This window comes from Parus major, chromosome 11 (assembly GCF_001522545.3).
Source record: "Parus major isolate Abel chromosome 11, Parus_major1.1, whole genome shotgun sequence".
In the NCBI taxonomy this organism is placed as follows: Eukaryota; Metazoa; Chordata; class Aves; order Passeriformes; family Paridae; genus Parus; species Parus major.
Window position 1 is genome coordinate 14,535,441 of NC_031780.1, and position 21,906 is coordinate 14,557,346.

General features: G+C 40.1%; 1 protein-coding gene across 2 annotated transcripts in view; it reads left to right on the top strand.

The window, feature by feature from the left end:
- Positions 1–21,906, top strand: part of ZNF536 (zinc finger protein 536) — a 340,782-nt gene that overhangs the window by 137,494 nt on the left and 181,382 nt on the right. For both annotated transcript variants that reach the window (XM_015640253.3, XM_033517188.1), the window contains exon 6: positions 19,215–21,386. In XM_015640253.3, the coding sequence (XP_015495739.1) occupies positions 19,217–21,386 (2,170 nt within the window). In that variant the 5' untranslated portion in view covers positions 19,215–19,216. The remainder of the gene's footprint in view (positions 1–19,214; positions 21,387–21,906) is intronic.

The following is a 21,906-nucleotide window of genomic DNA, read 5'->3' on the forward strand; positions in this document are numbered from 1 at the left end:
GAAAATAATTACCATTAGGAATAATTCCAGTGCATTGTTGTTTAGTTACTGTCTTTTCTCTGTATCACTGCATCCTCTCATCAACTCCATTCTATTGTTGATGTATCCCAAAGTGCTTTTGGTTGATGGTGGCAGTGCCACTGGTGGAAGAGCATTCCACTGTCAGTGAAATAATGCATGAAGAACTGGAAGCTCCTGGGGATATCTTTTCCATTTGAATTTTTATGTTTATTTTCATTCATGAAACCTGATATAGCCAGTCAGTAATGTGTAAGGTAGGACTCCCTGTTCTCCCTGTATTCCAACTTCATGCTCCATTGCTACTCAGTATTACTACAGAGATATTTTTGAGCAGGGAAAAGAAGGATGAAACTCTCACCAATCTGTTAGAGAAACTCTAGAACAGTGTGTTGCTATAGTTAAATGGTGTGTGGCTTATAATAAAATTACACGTGGAAGAATTTTTTTCTTTAAAATGTTTTGTAAGTATTTTTACAGGCCAATGTTGTTTGGTTTAAATTCTGATTGTTTTTATTTATTGAAAGTAGTTTTTCAAGAAAAAAAATGTTTAACTGTAGATGCCCACTTTGATTTTTGTGTTCTGTGTTAATGACTGCAGGATATGGGTAAATTAAATATTTTCCTGTGTATGTGGTCATCATTTGCAACAATGAGCTTCAGATCTCTGTGGATTGAAGTTCCATCCTGAGATCCATATATGGATATAAAACCTTTTCAATGATTCAGTGTGAGTTTGGACCAAAATTGATGAGGTTTATGGCAAAGACTATTGCCAAGTCAGTTTTGGATTGGGTCCATCAAGTATATTTTTAAAATTTGTATCTCCCGCTGTTTTAAGTCCTGCATATCATGGACCTTAGATGCTTTGTGATTTTTATTACTTACTTTTGCCATCCTGTTGCATGTTTGGTGGAACTTTCACCACAGACCGACCCCCTGGAAAAGTCTGGTAGCTTCCCATTAAAAATCTAACACATCTTGTTAGAAATCTTGTTTCAATGGAACAAATTGCAGTTTGAAATACCTGATTTTCTTACCCCTGTCAAGAGACCCCAGGATGCAGCAGAAAGTACTGATCCCACAGCCAGGTTAGCACTGTCAGCTGCTGTAGCTGTCTCTGTGGTGGTTCCTGTCTCCCAGCACACGAGGAGCAGTGTGTTAGTTCAGCCCTAATGAAACCAGTGAAATTTGGCTTCCACTGGAAGCTGTGCTAAGTTTACACCACATTTGCCAAGAGCGTGTACACTAAAAATCACTGTGAATCAGTTAACTTGTGCTAACATGTTACTCTGTGATAAGTTGTGGTAAACCAATTTTCTGATCTTCTGAATTTGTGAAAGCTATGCTGAATGTAACTTGACTTTGGATGGTTATATTTGAGCTGAGGGAGCTCAGTTTCTTGCTGTTTGTTATTAGCTATAGGAGCCAGGATGAGATCAGAGTTCCATTGTGATAGTAGTACTGCAGCCAGAGGCTTGGGGTGTTATTTCAGTAAATTTATCAGTCTAATTCAACAAATTGAACTAAAATTAAATACAAACAAACAAACAAAATGACTTCTAACCAAATTCAAAAAACCCAAACAAATGAGTAAAAATCACAAAAGGTTAAGAGTGACTACAGCGCTGGTAGGAAAGTTATGTTGAGATAATTTTTAGAGAAGAAAAGGGGGAATGAACACAGTTGTACAGGACAAAGTATCCAGTGGAAAAAGCTCATCCAGCTCTCCCTCAAAGCATTTTGTTTCAAGAGAAGTTGTCTGTTGCATAGGGATTTCATGATACCAGCTCATTCCCACTTAGTTTCAGGTATTTGAAAATAATCACATTGAAATAGATTTTCCCCATTTCTCTCCCTCTCTCTGTAACTGTTATATTTGTTACAAGTTCTGCAAGAAAACTGAAAGTAATTTGTTCTTTGACACTTGTGAGAATTATTTAAAATTGTTGAAGGAAAACTGGTACTGTAAAAGGAAGCAGAAAAACTTGGGTAGTTTAGGACATAGGTGACTTTTTTTTCTTTGCCTTTTTCATACTTGATTAAGAAATGTACTTGTTTAAGAAACAAAGTTGTGTAATAAACATATTAGTAATGTTGGAAGTAAGACATATTTTCTTAAAACATTGGTGGAATTATTCAAGATGAGTTGACTCTTGTGTAAATATGCCCTTAAGGTCAGGAGGACCTTTGGTTCCGCTGGTGTACAAATGCCATTTGCATAAGTTCAAATTGTCCAGGTCCAGTTTTCAAACATAACCAACTTTTTGGCAGCATTTCAGAATTTATGGTTACGTTGCATTGGTACTGATATTTGGACTTTCTATTTTTCACGCTTCTGTTTCTATTTAGTAGTTTTATTCATATTTTCTGTGAAAGATACAATTGAGCATGATTAAATCTTCCTTCTGTATTTTATGGGATAGTAGAGAGTCACTTTCAGCCTCTTGATCAGAAGACAGGAGAAGCTGACTTCATCAATGTAGGGCATTTAGAAATGCATTAACTTAAAACATATTTTTTAATATAAAACCTCCTGTATCCATAAGAAACTGCAGAAGAGTGTTCTTCATCCAAGTTTGGCTTTCAAGTGGAGCCCACTTTTGCTCTTTTTGATTTAGCACTGGGAAAAAAAAAATAAATCTAAAATTATTTTTGAGGCTACTGAAAGGCTTTTACCTGAAGAGCAGCAGGAGATGCTTTTCTCCCAGCTGGACATTGTGCTGAACAGTCAGTGGTGTTTCAGCCTGGGAATGAGGAGGATTCTCCTCCTTGACCAGAATGGGGCCAAGGATCTGCAGAGCATCCTGTGGTGTCCCATGCTGTTTTCTGCCTCAGCACAAGGCACTGATCAACATCCCCACAATGGTGATTCACTTTGAGTTACTCATTTAGTAAAGCTTCAACTGCTTCATAAATTAAGGCAGACATTATCATTTTTGAGAAATCTAACAATAACAGCCTACCAAATTCCAGAGAATAATAGCAATGACCAACTGTGCAGGTCAGAGGGGCTGTGAGTGTGTATTCGTGAGGACTTCGGCTCTCCTTTGAGAATTTCAGACAGAAGCTTCTATTAAAGTGCAAAGTATTGTTATTATCTTTGTCCTTTATACATATTTAAATAGTACATGATAATCATCTCTGTGAACTCTTAACTATTCATAAAGGTGGCTGTCAGTTAGAGGCCTGAACCAGTACTCCAGATCCAAATACTTAAAATGATAGATCATGTTGTAACCTTCTGAGAATTATTCATAACCTTTGTGTAGGAGGAGTTTCCTTTTAGGAGACAGGCTTTGCAGATGATTAGTTAGTGAGGAATTTAATTTTTCTATTGAGGTAATGATATCCAAGAATGGTGGAGAAATTTTGCCAGCTTAAAGTAATTTTTTGAGATTTACCCACAGGAGGAGCAAGAGGCAGAGGAAGATGAAGGTAAAGGGTTCAACCACCATCCATTCTTCCATTAACATTTTCTGTTTCATGGCACAGGGAGTCCCTACAAAGTAGCTCCAGGTTACAGCTTCAGGTACCTGTGTGCCCCTCGCTGCCCCCGAAGAAAGGTTAAATAAATATATGAAATTAAAGTTGTATGGAGACAGGTTTGCTCTGAACCATGAAATTTTGAGAACCTCATACATGTATTTTGCAACTCAGTATTCATAACAACTACCTAATTAGCACAAAAATTTAGCTTGGAGTCTTCAGGTGGAGTGTAATGGAATGTACATTTTAAACCACAAAATTTCCAGTCTCTATGGCCTTCCCAAATATCTTCTTCTTAGGCTCTTGGATATTCTTTGGCCACTTTTCTTTGACTCAAACCTGAATTTACTGAACATAGAAAAAACAAAACCAAGCACACCTTTCTGACTAAAAATTAAATCAGAAACCTCATACACTGACAACCCATGCAAGAAGTGTCTACCTTGGCCTGCTGCTGGTCAGCTGTGAGCTCAAAGCCATGTGTTCCTCTTGGCCCAGCATCAGAAGAGGCCATCCCAAATACCAACAGTCCCAGGAGAACAGAACAGAGACCAGACAGGTGGGAAGCACCTTTCCTTCCACAGGAGCATCATCCACGACTGTGGGGTCTTTGCACATTTTCCCAAGGGTTTTCCAAAGTTAGAGCTTCTCCTGTTTTACACATGGCCACATCCTCTCTGGAGCTCATCAGGCCTTGGAAAGAGCAGCCTGTGCATCCATGCTCTGACAGGCTGGTGTCCTTCCTGGAGAATTCCACTCATCCTGATTGAGGGAGATAATGTACTCCTTCCTCTAGTTTATTTTACCCTCTTGGTATGCAGAGTATTCTTTGTTAATCTTTCTTATTTATTTGAATGTTAATTGGTCCTTGTTAATTTGGTTTTCTGTGCTGGAAACCAAGGTCAACAATGAGTCCTTCCACATTAGCTCTTAGTGTGATTGCAAGGTAGTGCAATGCATCTTGGAAAAAAGTAGAAGGAAGCCTTCCCCCTGTTTTTAATGTAACCTTTGTGTTAGGTAGGTTAGGGAGGTTGAAAGAGAGAGAGAAAATGTATGTTCAGCGCAGACTGAAGGGGTCCTATTGATTGAAAGGGACTGTTAAATTAAAAGACAGTTGTTTTGAAAGCAAAATATCACTTGACCCTGAAGAGACAGGCAATTGCAGCCCTGGGGTTAGGTATAACAACAGCGCTGGTTTTGCTGTGGGAATGCAAACAGCAGGCCTGGAAAACAGATTTAGTTTTTTTCTGCAGCTTTGTTGTTTGTATATGCAACTTTCAAACTGCTGTTTTTCTTGCTCTAAGAGCAGTCTCTTCGGAGAACACCCTTCTTTTGGGCTGGAATGGCCATTTTATGAGATAAAAGTAAGAATTTTTGTCTAAACCAGATTCTGTTCCATGGGGCAAAACAAACAGAGCTATCATAACACTTTAAATAGTAATCAAATATGTTTTTCTGTTTGCATTCAAAAAGGTGGAAAGGTAAGTTGACAAGATGAAAGAAGGAACCAGATTTGTGTATCCCCCCCTCTCCCTTCCCCAGTAACAGGTAAAGAGTTTTAGAGAAGACTTCAAGGCAAAAAGAAAAAAGCATAGAATATACTGTTATGGTGTTATTTTTGTCTTTCATTTTTATGACAACTTATTTGTACTTAAAGGAATCTTTCCAAAGAGTTAAGAAGCATCATTAAATAAAGACTGTGAAATGTGCAATATGGCTTATTTATTTAAATGTTAATTGGTCCAACGAACACTTCTAATTAGCTCTATATTTGCTTAGCAAAAAGTTTTACAAATTCCAATTGTGAAAAGCAGCTATTTTGAGCTGGTAAGCATGTTGCAGAATCAGCTATGATTTTTCTATAGTTCTCAGCCCTTGAAGGCACAATTTAATTTTTCATGTATGCATACTAGCAACGGTAAACACTTGCGAGTGTAAAGAACCTTCTTTAATTAGCTGCACAACAATTAAAGGATTCACAAACTAAATTGAACCCTGTCTCTGTGCTTACTAGCTGAATTCTACCACCTGTCACAACAGCACTTTGTTCAATCTGTTATGCAAAATCATTATAGCAATATAGCTGAGGAAAAAAAAAGAGAAAACAGCAATTATTTCTTACTTTTCTCTTGAATGGGTTATTTTGGGTTATACTGATGTCAGGTTCATTGAAGCTAACCTTTTGAAATCTGTAACAGCATAATACTTATATGGCAGGCTTAGAATAGCTAGGAGAATATTTTGTTTTACCCTTTAAAGAGCAAGTGAGGCACATCCTGAAAGTACTGTACTTTCTCTGATCATTTGGAGGGAAAAAAAGCCTCACCAAAACTGTGCTAACTCCTGCAGCAGCCTGTTATTGCTCTTTGTCAGACAAAAAAAATGACCAACATCTAATTGTACAAAATACTCTTTTGTTATTAAAGCTTGTAAGCCAGTAAGAAAACTAGTTTTAAAACCCACAGGTTTCCTAAAGTGGAAAGAGCTGCACTTTTAGCTTACCTGTCGTGGCTTCTGACATTTGTGATTATTCTTCAGGCCCTGAAAATAAAGTAGCACATAAATACAATCTATAAAATACTGGACTTACTTATGTGCTGACTTTATTTTTCCTTCCAGCAGAAGTGGTTATAAATGAAGAAGTTTGCATATTTACAGAAGACCCTCAGCTCTCATTTTGATTGCACCCCGGTTCTGAAGGGAGCCCAAAGGACCAGGTGCAGCAGGACACAAGGGGCCCTGATTTTCACCCCCATTCCCACCTCCTGTACTCCACAAACAGGCTCTGACAGCTCCTGGAGACCTTGGGGTGTCCAAAGCTTGGGGCACATTTCACCCCTCTGCTTCCTGGAGAGGCAGACACCTGGTCACCCACCCCCTGTCCACTCATCTTCCTACTGATTTTGTGCTGAGCAGACTTGGAGGGCACAGGAGGAAGATGGAAACTTGTGAAAAGCCAGCAGGGAGAGGAGGTGGGCATGGGGCAGGAAGGGTGAAGGCCCATAGCAGTGCCTTGGGTCCCCTGCACTGCTGATCCTTGCCCCAGCTCTCTGCAGGGACAGCGAGCACCCCTCCTGCTCGGGCACCTGGGGAAACCAGCGCCTTTTCGCTGTGTAAGGGCTGTGAGCTTGCAGTTAGCGAGGAAGACCTGTTTAGGTTTCTCTTTATTCCACTGTGACAGCTGACAGGAATGTGCACCTCGCTGCCAGCTCTCCTGCGGGAGAGGCACAGGTACGTTCTGTGCGCGCTCAGCAGAGCTGAGGAGCTGAAAGCGAAGCTGCCTGCTGACAGCTTCCTGAAATCATATCAATAACATATTGTTAGCTCTTTTGATTGAAGCTAAAAGAGTCTGCTGTTGGATAAAGGATACATGATACGGGCATTTCATAAGCTAGGGATAGAAATGAATAACTCTGCTCATTCACAGTGCTTACATTTTTTACAGTATAATTTTTATACCATTGTCATTTTACAATAATTTTGGAAAACCCAGAAGAAGAACAAAGAAGTTGTTTAATAACACTGTGAGTTTATTTTTTTTTTCCTAAGAAAGTCATTAGGAAAATTAAATTGAACAACAAAAAATTGGGAAAAGACTTTTTTTTGCTACTTAAAAAACCCCAAAAACAACAGAAAAGAAATCTGCAAGGAAGCCAGATACTTTGACTAAACATGACTTAAATTCTTAGATAATTTTGCACTGAAGTATGAGAAGCCACAATTTGCTCTATACATCTACTTCCTTCTTTCTCACATCAAATAAGAATAGTTAGTCTATTCTGAAGTATAAAACTAAGATGATGAAAATCCTTTTAATTAGAAAGAGGTATAATGATCTCCATATTCCTAAATGTAGGTGCAAGGAGCTGGAATTCAGAAAAACGAGATTTTGCTTGGGCAACAGAAGCAATACCATTGCTCGAGTAGGGATTTTGTGTGGGAACTCCTGAATGCTCTCAGCTCTGGAGCATTTGGGATTCAGTCCTGTAGGAAGAGAATCTCTCTGGTGGTCCTGTTGCAAGCAGTGGGAGCCTACTCACTGCCTCCCATGGCCAGGTCCTTGAGCCTGAGCCACCAAGCCTTTCCTCCTCCTTTTGTCTGGCTTTGTGTTTTGCTGGAGTTACCTGGATTCACACTGGTTTGCAGCAGAGAAAATTAACATTGAGTGAAGCTTTACACGAGCTGGAGAAAGTGAACACAACCTTCTCATTTGCACAGACTTTTCAAGAGGCTTGAAATAGTTTCTCTGAGAGTTTATGGCATTTATTTGTGTGTTGTGTTGAAATCTTGCAGTAAAGCACTCCCTGTTAGTCCCTGGACCTTCTGATAACAACAGCAGCTGCTGTCAGCTTGCCGTGGGACTGAAGGCTCCTGGGATCCTGTCAGTCACTCGAAGGAGTTTGGTCAGAGCTGTACATGGCCAGAGCTGGCTGCTAAGGATGTGTTACAGTCAGCAGAGTCCATCTCCCACCTGACTTTGCAACTGTAATTGAACTTGCCAGGGTCTGTCATCCTGTGATTGCATTTATCAGACTTTCTTTGTCAGCTTTGTTACCACTGGCCTGTCACCGTGAGAGGCTGTCTTTTCAGCCAAGGGCCTGGAATGTTGCAATTAACAGCAAAATTATTTAAAGGATTTTTATCCTGCAGCTAGCTTTGAAATGTTATTGTATTTTTACAGTATTCCTTCTCCCCCCCTTCATCTATCTGCCATGTGCCCTACCCCAAAGTGCCCTTTCAAAGCTACTGTGCCCAGATAAAACAGGGCTGCCCAAACAGCAGGTGGTGCCCAGCTTGTTGGATCCTGAAGGCCATTGCACCTAAACACATGTCCTATTTCAGTATAGTCAGTGCTCCCATCTCTGCTTCCCTCGAGAGATGCACGAGGTCATTCCTGTGCCTGATCCTCCAGGGCTAAGGGAGGAGATTATCTTTTCCCTTCAGGGGCTGCACCTCGCTGCAGCCAACACCACTGCCACCAAGATGGGACATTTTTCTTGTGGTCACTTGTGTGACATCTTTGTTACTCTCTTGGTTTAACTGCAAAACTGTTAAAACAGTAAAAACAGTAAAACAACTGTTTGGTACCATCATTCAGAGGAAGAGGCAGAACAATCTCACTGCGACAGGTAGAGAGGATTTTAAAAGCAGCTGGGAAAATACAGGGAAAGACCGCAAGTCAGTTACTTTTTAGTATAGATGTTCCTATTTGGGGTCATCTTCCTCCCTCTGAAAGAGCAGTGTGATGTACTTGTTTTTGCTTCTCTAAAAGAGCATAGGATAAAGAGCTTGTTTTCTGGAGATGTCCTGATCCCAGGGTGTCTGAGCAGTGCAGTGACTGCTAACCACACCCTGGTAACCTGAGCCACTTAGACCAGTGGAAAAGCAGCTTAGGAGGTACAAGTTGGCCTTAGAGCTCCCAGCTCTGCTCTTGTGCTCATGACAGTAATCAATTAATAAAGTTAAATGACAGAAGCAGTGATATATCAGTAAGAATATGGGCAGAACAGAACACCAATGGATTAAAGGGGATTTGTGTTTTCTTCTGTTTCATTTTACTTGGTGATAAGTAATTTTAAGTACATTTTTTTATGACCCAGTCTGTGTGGTGTTTCCTCATCTATCTTTTCCACTTAATTCTTTAACAAGTTTTCTTTCTGTTTTTTGGGAGACTACAAACACAAAGGGTGTTCTGAGAAATGTTTGCTCTATTTTTCCAGAATCAACCTGCTTCCAGTGTCCCTGCCTATTTCAACTGCGTCTTTTACTCCATCTCATTCCACTGAAATTAAGGCTTTCTCAGCTTTATCCTTTTTTTTTTTTTTTCCTGGAAATTAGTATTAAACTAATATGATCAGTAACGACTCATTGTAGCCACTTGTATCTAAGAATCACTATGACCATCTAAATTATGTGTGGTACTTTTTGTCACCAAGTCCATGTGTTATAGGGAGAAAAAAAATAAATCAGTTGGATTGAGGGAAGAAAAAAGAATTTGGAGATAGAAGGTATTAACAGTCAAGAATCTCTGTTATTAAAAAACACCCCAAAACTCTCTCTAGTATTTTAACAAAAAGAAAGTTTTATGCTGGCAGGTTACCCATGAGTTAAAAAACCCAGTTTTTTCAGCAGTCAATTATGTTTGATAAAGGAAAACTATCTGCCATACTGGACCAAGCAATAGAAATCAGAATTCTGGATGCTGTCCCTGGCTTCTTTACAGAGGATGAGCTATCTATTTAAGTCAAGATGCAGGGCAATCTTTTCCCTAAATTAGATGTGGAAATGATCAGTTAGGGATACTTATTTCTACAGTGCTGAAATTCTGAAAACTTGGTCCCTTTGTGCTCTTTGGGAGCACTGAAATTGGGGAAGTTACTTCTGAATTTCTACCTGTTCCCATTTCCATTGTATTAAGATGTTGGATATGTCTGTACCCAGCAATGAAACATTTAGTAAAGGTGTCCCTCTCTGTGATTGAATTGATCACAGTGTGCTTTGGGGTTCCATGTGCTGGAGGCCTTTAGGGGATCCTGGGGCAGGAAATGGTGGGAGTAACTGCTGGGGAAGTTTCAGCCGCTGCTGGGGGAAAGGAGGGGCTCTTTCCACATTTGTAGTGTGGCCCTTTATGCTTTTCATGGGGGTGACTTTTTTAATATTCTTTTTTAAATATACTGACCTTAAATAATTCAGTAATTTATCTTTACATTCTCTCTATATTCCTCTCTTTTGTTCCCCATTCAATATTTTTGGAAATAAAATAATGCTGTTGTATTATATATGTACTTTAGGAGTACATATTGTCACATATGTTCTCTCTCATGTGCAACAGGTTACACAAGGTTTAATGTATTAATCTTTCTTTTTCTTTAAAACATTTTCTTAGGCACGTAGTTTGTGTCTTGATGTCATCACAGGTAGCCCATATGCTTAGTGATGCATTGTTTTGTCTACAATCTAACTCAATAGCATGCAATTTGGAGCATCCTTAATTATCCTACAAACCATTTTGTGATAATGAAACCAAATATGGTGTAGACTTGGCTGGCATCTCTGTGATATTACTTGGCATACCAAATATTTCTGTTTCAAATATAAATTGGTTACTGCTTCTTCAAAATATGCATTCTATTAATTAAATCTATACTTGAGACATCTTCCCCCCACCCCCCAAGCTGTTATAAGTATTCTCTCTCTCCTTGTTCTGTATGCAGATAGGGTTGGGTATGGGCTCTCTAATTTGACAAAAAACAGGCTAACCTTGTGGTCTTTCAGTCCTACAACTACAGTTGAGTGTGCAGTGTCTTTCCATATAACTAGGTCTTTTGTTCCACTAGAGAAAATGACTTAATTTGTTAGAGAGTTGTTTTTTTTTTTTTTTTTAAAAAAAAAAAAAGGGTTTAACTGTAACAGTCTTTACCTAATAGACCTGGGATTGCAGGGAGGTGATTAATGTGAATTAAAGGATCTCTGTGATACAGGACTAAAAGACAGAATTACGGTGCTGTTGTTGTTGGCAATCCCACTCATGCAATTTAATTCCTTCCTAAACCAGATTTCCAGCATTTTGCATAAAGTTAAAGGAAAAGTCTAATTGGACCACAAACTTCTTTTCTAAACTCTCCCTATGCATGGATGTTCTGTTTATGCGTTTTCCCTGGCAATGTGTGTCTTTGTCCCTTGAAATCCATCTATTTATTGCAGTGACACCTACTGCTGAGAGAGCTGATCCGCAACAGGCTCGGATCCTGTTAAACTTGGCCAACAAGCAGTTCGTGACTCAACCAGCAGATGTTTCTGTGGCTCAGGTCAAAGGCAACTTATGGACTCGGGTTTTTTTGCTTTGCTCCTAGCATTAAGTGCCAGGAAAGTCAACACTAGGTACAGACAGTTGACCTGACCAGTAGCAGGAGGAACTGAACCAGGGCCCTGAGGATCTGCAAAGACCAAAGCATTAGTCTGTTGAGCCACTGTGCTGGCTACAGTCCAGCAGTTTCAGACAACTGACTATCTGATTGCATGCCTGGATTTTAGTAATGATTTTACATACTTACTTGATGATTTGTATCCAAGCTTATGCTTCTGACAGGTGCCCTTGTGAACAAAATCTCGCTGGGCTATCACATATGAATATTTCACAGTCAATCATACTCTGATCTTTGGGACATATGTGCATTTGACATTATATTTAGTTGTGCACAAAATCTAAGTCTAAGCCTTTGTGAAATGAAAAAAAAATCATCAACCCAGCATTACAGTTTTGTATTTAAATTGTTTCAAACTGTGCTTTGAGTTTTGCGGTCTTAACTCTTCTTTATTGATCTCTTTGTAATTGGTTCAGGGTGCCTGATCCTCCTGTCCTCACCCAGTTGAAATGCTCAGCCTTTTATTTGGAACTTTCCTGTGTGAGGAATGTAGGTTTAATAGATTCAACATTATGTATCTTTTAATATTATATAATAGGTTAGAGCATTGCAGGCTTCCAGGCACTACAGTGCCCTCAGATGAGAGCAGGAGATTCAGAGCCCTTTCCATGCTGTAAAAATGACAAAAAATGAAATAATAAATATGCTTTGCAAAGTCTTCCAGGCATTTTATTATTTTATTTGTACTCTGTGATGGTAAAGTGGTTCATTAAAAGCTTAATTTTAAGGTTTCTTCAATCTGATGTGGATGCCAGTTAGATTAATTAAAGTGAATGATCAGATAGGAGCTACAGGAAATTGATCAAATTGGAGAGGGTTTAATCAGTTGTATACATTCCAAATTACATGAAAATAACAAATTTACTTTAAAAAATGCTGTTTCTAAAGTAACGGAAGCTTTAGTTTAATGAAGCATTCCACAAATAAGGCTCCAATATGAATTTTGGTATCACTCTTATCTTTACTTTTGCCATTGAAAGATCACTAGGAAAAAAAAAAGTAAAATGAGAATCGATGTTTATAAACTAAAAAATAATGATCCCAGAGGCAACCAGTGCCTGGAAAAAAAATCCTGATTTTTTTTTTTTTTTTTTTTTTTTTTTAATCTACTGAACTTTCAGTACCAATTATTTATCTTTCTCTTCTTTGGATCTGACTTCTTAAGTATATGCAAGTGAAATAGAATAAATAAGGAGGAAAACAGATTTTGTGAAGTCACATGCAAAGTAGCAATAAATCAAACAGCTTGTCTGCATTCTTCTAATCTTTCTATTCTAATCTGTGAGCGAGATTTATAAATGACCTCTCTTCTCCTCTGTGCTCATCTTCCTAGATTGTGATCACAAACAGTTCACAGTCCTCCACTCCATGGGTGCTACCAAGCAGACTGTTGTGGTGATTTATCTTCCACTGATCAGTTATCAGTCCCAAGGGCTGTGCTAACTAGAAAGTACCCTGCAGATGTAACAGGTATTTCAGAAAGCAGCTCTCTTCCCAGCCCAGAGCAAAGGCACTACAGCCTCAGCAAACCATTTTCTGTCTGCTAATGACTTTTGAAACTTCAAAATCCCTCTGCTAACCCTTCTTTAAGACATAAAAACTGTTGTGGAATGAGTTGGCTCTGTTGTTACTAAAGGAGTACTTTGTTTTGGAATCAATAAGCAGCTTGTTTAAATATCAGCGCTACAAAGCAGCTACAGTTTTGTCAAATGCCTTCCCGGCTGTCCCCTGCGTGGTCCCGGCTGCTGGAGGATGGGTGTTGGTGTGGGGCTGCAGCCCCTGGAGCCTCCTGGGCTGTGGGATGGAGCAGCCCTGCTTCCCCCAGAGCTCTGGGCAGGCTGGGCTCCGATCCTGCCTCGCGCTCACTGCAGGTTACACGCGCTCTGCGACGCCTGCGGAACCTCAGCGTGCTCCTGCCACTAGCACTGATCACCAATTACACAGCTGGCCTTAACAATGCTTAAATAAAAACAAATAGATAGGACACCTTACCTGTAGGCCAACGCTCTTTTTTTAAAAGACATCCTGTTATACTCCAGAAACCATATATTTTCCTGATATAATTATATTATACCCCAAGGAACAGGACACCTACTTAACAAAAACTCCTATGAAGTCGATGCAATTACTTTATTTTACATAAGTAAAATGAGAATAGAATCTGGCCTAATGTTTATTTCATTTTATCAGACTGAATAATGCTGTCCTGGTGGCATTAAATATAGCTGATCTCTCCCCTCCCCTTCCGTGCACACATGTTTTTGTTAAAATCTAACTATTTACATCTACGTCTCTTAGTATTGCCTACAAATCAGTCAAAGAAGAGTAGGTCATTTATCCTGCCCTACTGTTTATATATTAATCATCTGACAAATAAACTGCTCAGTATCCTACCCACCTCAGTAATATTTGTGATGTAATTTGTTTGGATGCCCAAATGTCACCAGCGTTGATTGTAAGAGATGAAAAAAATGTACTTGCTCAGCACACCAAGCTCTGGGCTAAAATGTAAGCATGAAATCTCTGGTTTATTTTTGTAATAATGTTTACAGCTGTTTAATGACCCTGAAAGGGTTCAGTAGTCTGGTGTTCTGTATTTCTTAACAGGAGTGTATTATGCTTATAACAGCCTTAGTTCAACTGTTTCTGCTGCAACAATAAGTACAATATTTAATAAAAATTCAATATATATTCCGATCTCAGCAATACCTGTTTACGAGTTGCTAAGAACTGAAGCAGTCTGTATTGGAGTATTTAGAATTTGCCAGTGGACCACAAGATAATGTAGATATATGTGAATTTCTCTAGCTGGAAAGATAAATACCAGGTCTATATTCTGAAAGCATAAGTAACAGTGTGTGTAGCTCTAACTGCTCAGAGGATCAGGGCCAGAGCGAGCTTGTCGTTTAAACACGTGAGCTTGTAAAGCATTACTTTGCTTACTGAACTGTAAATCTTTTAACTAACCTAATCTAAGCTATAATAACAGCACAACAGTGGCTTTAAAATGACTGTTTTCTCTACAGCACTGAAGAGGGGACAGCTTCAGTGTGTGTGTGTGTGTCCAGCAGGAATGAACAGGTGTAAATAAGAGCTGAATTTGGTCCATCTGTTTATAAAGATGACAGGTGTGTGTCTGCACATATGTGTCTGTATACAGATATGCATGTGCCTCCATATGTTTACATGTGTGCGTAGGCATAGATTTATCTTTAAATTCTGTCATTCTACTTGCCATATTTATTTTTTTTTTCTCTGTTTCCAGCAAGAGGAAGCTCAGCTTCTCGTATTACATTAATGTAGTTGTGATGACAGGCATTTCTGGTGTCATAATTGGTTTTAAATTCCAGTAATCCATTTCAAATAGTTAAATAAAATCTGTGTGTTCAGTTGGAATGGCTAAAGCCAGAACTTTTGCTATTGATATCACAAGAAATAGTCTTGAGGGCAAAAATGTGAGTGAAATCGAAATAACTATTAGTATCATCAAAGGGACTTGAATCCAGTCTCACTGTACCTTTATGTAGGAGATGAGAGAGAGTATTTTTATAATATCTGTATGCCACAGTAGGTCTCACAAGCCGAGCTGTTCCTGCACCCTGGGCACAGGGCATGGCCAGATGGTCTCAGATGGTCGGTGTGGTGCTTCCCAAGGGTGCTCCTGCCCTGCCCAGTGCCCTGTGAGCCCAGCTGGGCTATGGCCTGTGTATGCAGCAGGGTCAGTTTGGGGGTTTTGGCCACAGCAACTCACTCAGGCAAGAGCTGAGGGTTTATTTAGGTCAGAAAGGGCAGCCCACAACAACTCCTGATCCCAACACGCTCTGTTGAGGTGCCACGTCTTGAGGGACAGTCTTTACACAACTTTGGAGATAATTAAAGGTCAGAAATTTACTAAATAAACTTCAACAAACATATTTGGAATTTCTTAACAATCTCAAATTTGATTTGTGGTTCATTTTGTAAACATTTGTTAACTACAGAGAACATTGTGCTCCTGTTCCCAGTGCGAGAGATGGCAAAACATCCTGTGCTTTCCTTATATGAGAGATCAGGATCATGAAAATAATGTGATAGACTATATCCTTAAAAATTGAAAGCTAGATGTTCTCCCTATCATGGAGCATCAAAGTAGCACTTATAAATTGACATTTCCAGATTTTTTTATTTTTGAATTCCTTGACACCAAGGTGGGTACTGTGAACTGCAGGAGCCTCCCTGGGGAATGAAAGCCCCTTACCCCACCTGGTGTCACCCTGTCTGGCCATAGATCTAGACAGAGATGATGGACAAAGAGGGAGAGAATGAAATTGCTAATTTTTTTGAGAAATTAGGCAAATTAGTTTGAGTTATCTAATTCATAGTGGAATGATGGATGAGGATGTGTTTTGTTTCTGTCTTGCATGTGGCTACAAGATGAGATTTTGGTAGGTTTTGCTGTGAAAGAGCTAAGGGATACCAAGAGTGATTTCTGTGAAAATTGAACAGTAGCAAGGTCCCTGTGTTCAGAGAAGCTGTAACTGGGCATGGCAGGAGGAGAAATTTCACAGGCCAGTACTTTCAGTGCCATGGTTATACTCTACAATGGCACCAGGCTGGAGTGAGGAAAAGAGGAGACGATTTAGAGCCAGAGGAAGGAACAGGCCTGCAAGAAGCAGGGACAGATGAGGGGGAAAATGCAGTTTAAGTGAAGAATGCACCTTGAGATTGTGGTAGCTGGATCCCAGAAACTGCATGGCTGGTCAGAGTAGGCGGCATTCAGAGCTGGTTGTTGCTCACTAAGCAGAGGCTTTGCTGACCTTTCTGCATATTTAATCAAAAATGTTTAACATTTCCCATGCCAAAAGAGCCATGTGGAGGGGTTAGGCTCCTCTGACTTGATCCAAAATTATTAGTCTTTAAATGAGAAATTATGGATTTCGTATTCCTCTATTTTATTTTCTTTCACTTATTCTCTCTATAGTCTACATAATATATTTCTGTATGATTTTAGGAGACAGGAAATAGCAAAAAGGAAAAATTGGAAAACTTACCATGTTCCAGCTACAACTGCTGTTGTTACTTTATTAAAGTTATATTTGAAAAAGAGGCACAGAATAACTAAGATCTCAACCACAACTCCCCTCCCCAATCCAAATAACCATGCATTTGAACTGATGCTTAGGGTTAAACATCAGAATTAATAAATTCCACTGGGATCTGTCAGGATTTCCAAACTTCGATAGAGCATAAAATGCTAAAATTAACTGCCCAAACCTTTCTGAGCATATAAAAGCACCAGGTCCTGTTGAGATCAACTGGAAAAAAATGAAATTTAGACTGCATTTTTGAAGCTGTTATAGAATAATGACAATTCACAAAGACCTTTCTAAACCTTCTTCAATGTATGTGTGTGTCAGCACATGCTATGCATTTCTGGAATTGTCATGTTCTTGTTTGCCAACATGCCTTGTTTAACCATAGTGCAAAGAAATAACACTCCTGGGTATGTGGAATCTGGACAAAAAGTCGATTCAGGTTTTGGGGTTTCTCTCATTTTGTTATTTGGGAGAGTATTTGTTATTTTTTTAAGAAGTACACAGGCAAATATTCAAAATCTCGGCTAACTTCAGGCAATGGCAGACCTAAGGACCATAAGCCTTAAGTTGTTTAATTAATCCTTTTGAACATGAAACTTGGTTTGTTCCAAAAGTTAAGCAAACTTAAATAAAAAAAAAAAAAAATTTGTTTGTGTGTACCCACAGTTTGAATGATTGTGGTCTTGGGTGAACACCCGGCTTGCTTGATTATGTTCTCCTCTACATTTGGAAATCAGACACTGCAAGCTAAACTTAATTGCAGTTCTTTTATATACTTGATTTCTTTAATATTTTAATAAATAATAACATTGACAGCATGCAAATAATGGGTCCCCAACATGTGACCTGATTCAGGGGACTGTTAAATTTCAAAAGAGATCTGCTATATATATGGGCAAAATTAGGTAGCTCATGTTCTTTTTTTAATATACATGAATATAACTCTTTCCTGTACTTCTGACAAGATTGGCATTGTGTCACAACCTCAGTCATCCAGTCAGGACCAGAGAGGTCTTCCCTCGAAGACCTCCCATGCTTTTTTTTTAGGCCCTGATCCTGCAAATACTTAATCATGTGTGGAACTTTGCTTTCAAGAGTCACCCTTTGAAGTCTACTGGACTGCTCCCACGAGCACAATTACATGCATTTTAAGTATGTGCCAGGTCTGGACCTTGAATTGTCTATCAAGTGGCCACTGTGAAGCTGTGTGAGGAATGGTGTCCACCCAGGGTGTGCCTGGAGCCTTTGTAGAAGACACAGTGAGAAAAATGCTTTTGGCTAAAGCCAAAGAGATGGTTGACCAAATTAATTTTTTAAGAACCTATAGAATTCAGTAGTTTTGTGAGTGAATAAAGTGTCAAATCACTCCACTGAACAGCAAAAATCTTAATTGTGGTCTAATATAACCTTATAGCATCATATAGTTTATGAATTAGTTATGTGAAACTTTATATTTTAAACAGAATTTTATAGATACATTATATCTGTGTAGAGGAGAGAAGTGGCAAGGATGGATTATTGTGGACAATTATGCAGACCAGAACAGAGCACTTGTGTTTAACAAACAGCTTTGAATTCTAATTTCCTGCAATATACGTAGTGTAGCTACAGTTTGTAGTCATTACTGTGTATTAGGAAAGTTATTAGAATTCTTAAACTTGTTGAGGCTTTCCACAACACCTTCCCCAGATTTTAATTGGTTTTATCTAGTTCCATAAGAGAGCTCTTTAAAACAAATCAAAGTGTCTTAAATCACATGTCTTACCCATCGAAGGACAGAGATATTCCTTCTGTAATCTGGCAAGTTTTCCTAGGAACAGAAATCTGAAGGTTCTCAAGGATGAATTAAAAGACTTGGCAGAAGATAATTTATGTGCCTTTTGATGGGCTCAGTTTCAAAATGACAAAATAACAATGTTTTGTAACAGAAGGGTTAAATCTTAATCTCAGAGGTTTACAAAGCTGCTAGTCGCAGTCTCCTTAAAATTTAATATACCTCGTTAATGCTTACTTGCAAACACTGAAGGATTTTTATGATTATAATCATGTGTTACAGCACCTAGTACTGTTTCTAAGCAGCATACTAATCAGCTTAATGAGATATTACTGCACTTTTTGTTGACTAAAGCAAAATCCCTTTTATTGTTCTAAAGCTTGTCCTTTATTTTTTCCCAAAACATTATCTTGTTTTATTGTACACCAGTAAATATCATACCATCCGTTTTTTGCCAAATCATAAAACTATCTTTCTCAATGTAGAATGTGTAATATATTGAATATGGTTAATGGAACCGAAAGTTACAAATGGATTTCTAATTTGGGGGTTTTTTTGCTGGCTTTTTTTATGAAAATGGGAGAGATGCATAAGATTTCTTTTTCTATAGATTTAGAAATGCAGACAGGTGCAGTTTCACAAGAAGGACAAGGGAGGTGGTAAAAGCCTTTACCCCTTCTGTAGTAATTAGATTTTGAAATTGTCGCATATTTTAAAATAGTAATTAATAGTTCTTGGTACACGTGAAGAACGAGTACATGTATGATCAAAACTGTGTAGCACAGTTGACACTTAATACTCTTTTAATAGTTTTTACACTAATTCCTTTGCATTATTATGAGTAGGTAAAACGTAAAATGCAAATTGTACGCCAGTGATTCAATGCTCGTAACTCTTTCACAGTCTGAATCTAAAATATCTTCTGATTTTCAGAGATGGAGGAAGCTAGTTTGTGCCTTGGTGTTTCTTCAGCTGTGCCAGAAGCTGACGCCCATCTCAACAGCACCATACTCAATGGGCAATATTCAATGAGTCAGAAGCTGCACCAGATCACTTCCCAGCTCAGCCATGCCTTCCCAGAGCTCCAGAACAGGCAGAACCCCGAGGAGAAGGCGTCAGTGCCACTAGAAGACAAAAGTCACATGTCCATAGCAAACCAGCCCATCAGCAGCCAGATGGCCCTGCTGGCAAACCAGCTCAATAGAGAGGTTGACACCAGCTTGAACGGGCGTGTGGATCTGCAGCAGTTCTTAAATGGACAAAACCTAGGGATCATGTCTCAGATGAGCGACATCGAGGATGACGCCAGGAAAAACCGAAAGTACCCCTGTCCCCTCTGTGGGAAACGCTTTCGATTTAACAGCATCCTGTCGCTGCACATGCGAACTCACACTGGAGAGAAACCCTTCAAGTGTCCCTACTGTGACCACCGAGCAGCTCAAAAAGGCAACCTGAAGATACACCTGCGTACTCACAAGCTTGGAAACCTTGGCAAGGGTCGTGGGAGGGTGCGAGAAGAAAACAGACTTTTACATGAGCTGGAGGAGAGAGCGATTCTCCGGGACAAGCAGATGAAGAGCAGCCTCTTGCAGCCACGACCCGATGTGAAAGCACAGCAGCACACCCAGCCGATGCCGCTCGCAAACTGTAACTTGTCTGTGCCACCTAACCACAACACACCTGATATTTCAAACCCCGTTCCCTCTCCAAAGCCGGTCAGTGTCCAGGAAGAAGTTGTCGCTCAGACGGCCGGGTTCAGATGCACGTTTTGCAAAGGCAAGTTTAAGAAGCGAGAAGAGCTGGACAGGCACATAAGGATCCTACACAAGCCTTACAAGTGCACTCTGTGTGACTTTGCCGCCTCGCAGGAGGAGGAGCTGATCAGCCACGTGGAGAAGGCTCACATAACTGCAGAGTCAGCACAGGGCCAGGGCTCCAATGGGAATGGGGAGCAATCCACCAATGAGTTTCGTTGCGAGGTGTGTGGCCAAGTGTTTAGCCAAGCCTGGTTCCTAAAAGGCCACATGAGAAAGCACAAGGATTCCTTTGAACACTGCTGTCAGATCTGTGGGAGGCGATTCAAAGAGCCTTGGTTTCTTAAAAACCACATGAAAGTTCACCTGAATAAGTTATCTGTAAAGAACAAATCTCCTAATGATCCTGAAGTACCTGTCTCCATCAGCAGCATGTCCCAGGAAGCTCATGCAAATTTGTATTCAAGATACCTGTCATGTTTGCAGAGTGGGTTTCTTCCTCCGGACAAAGCGAGGCTAAGTGAACAAAATCAAATCTACAACAAAGGAGATATGCCCATGAAAGAGAAAGAAGTCTTGGGGAAGCTCCTTTCGCCCATTTCTGGCATTGGCCACAGTATTGCCGAAGGGGATAAACATTCTTTATTGGGCTGTCTCAATCTGGTGCCTCCTCTGAAATCCAGCTGTATAGAAAGGTTACAAGCTGCCGCCAAAGCAGCAGAGATGGATCCAGTAAACAGCTATCAGGCCTGGCAGCTTATGGCAAGGGGAATGGCCATGGAACATGGCTTTTTGTCTAAAGAGCAGCAGATACAGCGCAGCCACGAAGACACTTTGGCAAATGCTGGAGTTATGTTTGATAAGGAGAAGCGGGAGTATGTGTTAGTAGGAGCAGATGGCTCTAAGCAGAAAATGCCTGCTGATTTGGTTCACAGCACTAAAATGGGCAATCAGAGAGACTTGCCAAGCAAACTAGACCCTTTAGAAGGCAGCAGAGATTTTTTGTCACATGGTATGAACCAGGGACTCGATTACAACTTACAAAGTCATGGAAACATAAAAGAAAAGCCAACTGAATGCCCGGACTGCGGAAGGGTTTTTAGAACGTACCACCAAGTGGTTGTTCACTCCAGGGTCCACAAAAGAGACAGGAAAGGAGAAGATGAAATAATTCAAGGTAGCCTTGATGAGCGGCGTGGGTCTGGAAGTGATCAAGAGTCTCAGTCTGTCAGCAGGTCAACAACACCTGGGTCCTCTAACATTACTGAAGAAAGCGGAGTAGGTGGGGGTCTCTCGCAGACAGGGAGTGCTCAGGAGGACAGCCCTCATCCTTCCTCACCCTCCTCTTCAGGTATGAAAACTTCTTCTTCCCTCTCTGCACTGAAAGCTACATAGCTGTATTTGAAATCACAGCAGTAAAATAGTTTATGCATTCTCTTGTCAGGTCGTTTCCTCCAGTCCACAGGGATGTGGTATTATTTGCCAGAACATCTGTGTTTGGGTTCCCGCAATGCCTTCGAGGTTAATTCTCTGCTCACCCTTTTCCCCTCCAAGGGCAGGTTTCCAGCCTTTCAGCTGACGCCTTCCCACCGTGCAGGCTCTGAGCAGCCACCAATGGCTATGTCGCTTCCAGGGCCTCTCCCTCCAGGTTTTGGAAGGTGGTTTTGTCCTCCTCTTCTATTCATGGTGTCTCTCTTGCAGATCCTGCCCCGTGCTCCGTGTGAAAGGGTGAGGAAAGATGCCTTCTTTGAGCCATAGCTAATAAACTGCATGTTGGCTCACCTCTCTGATTGCCCTCCTTCTGACAACCATGTCAGTTCCTTAGCTATGTCCTTGTACCTGGCCACCAGACTGATTAAAAAGAGATTCAG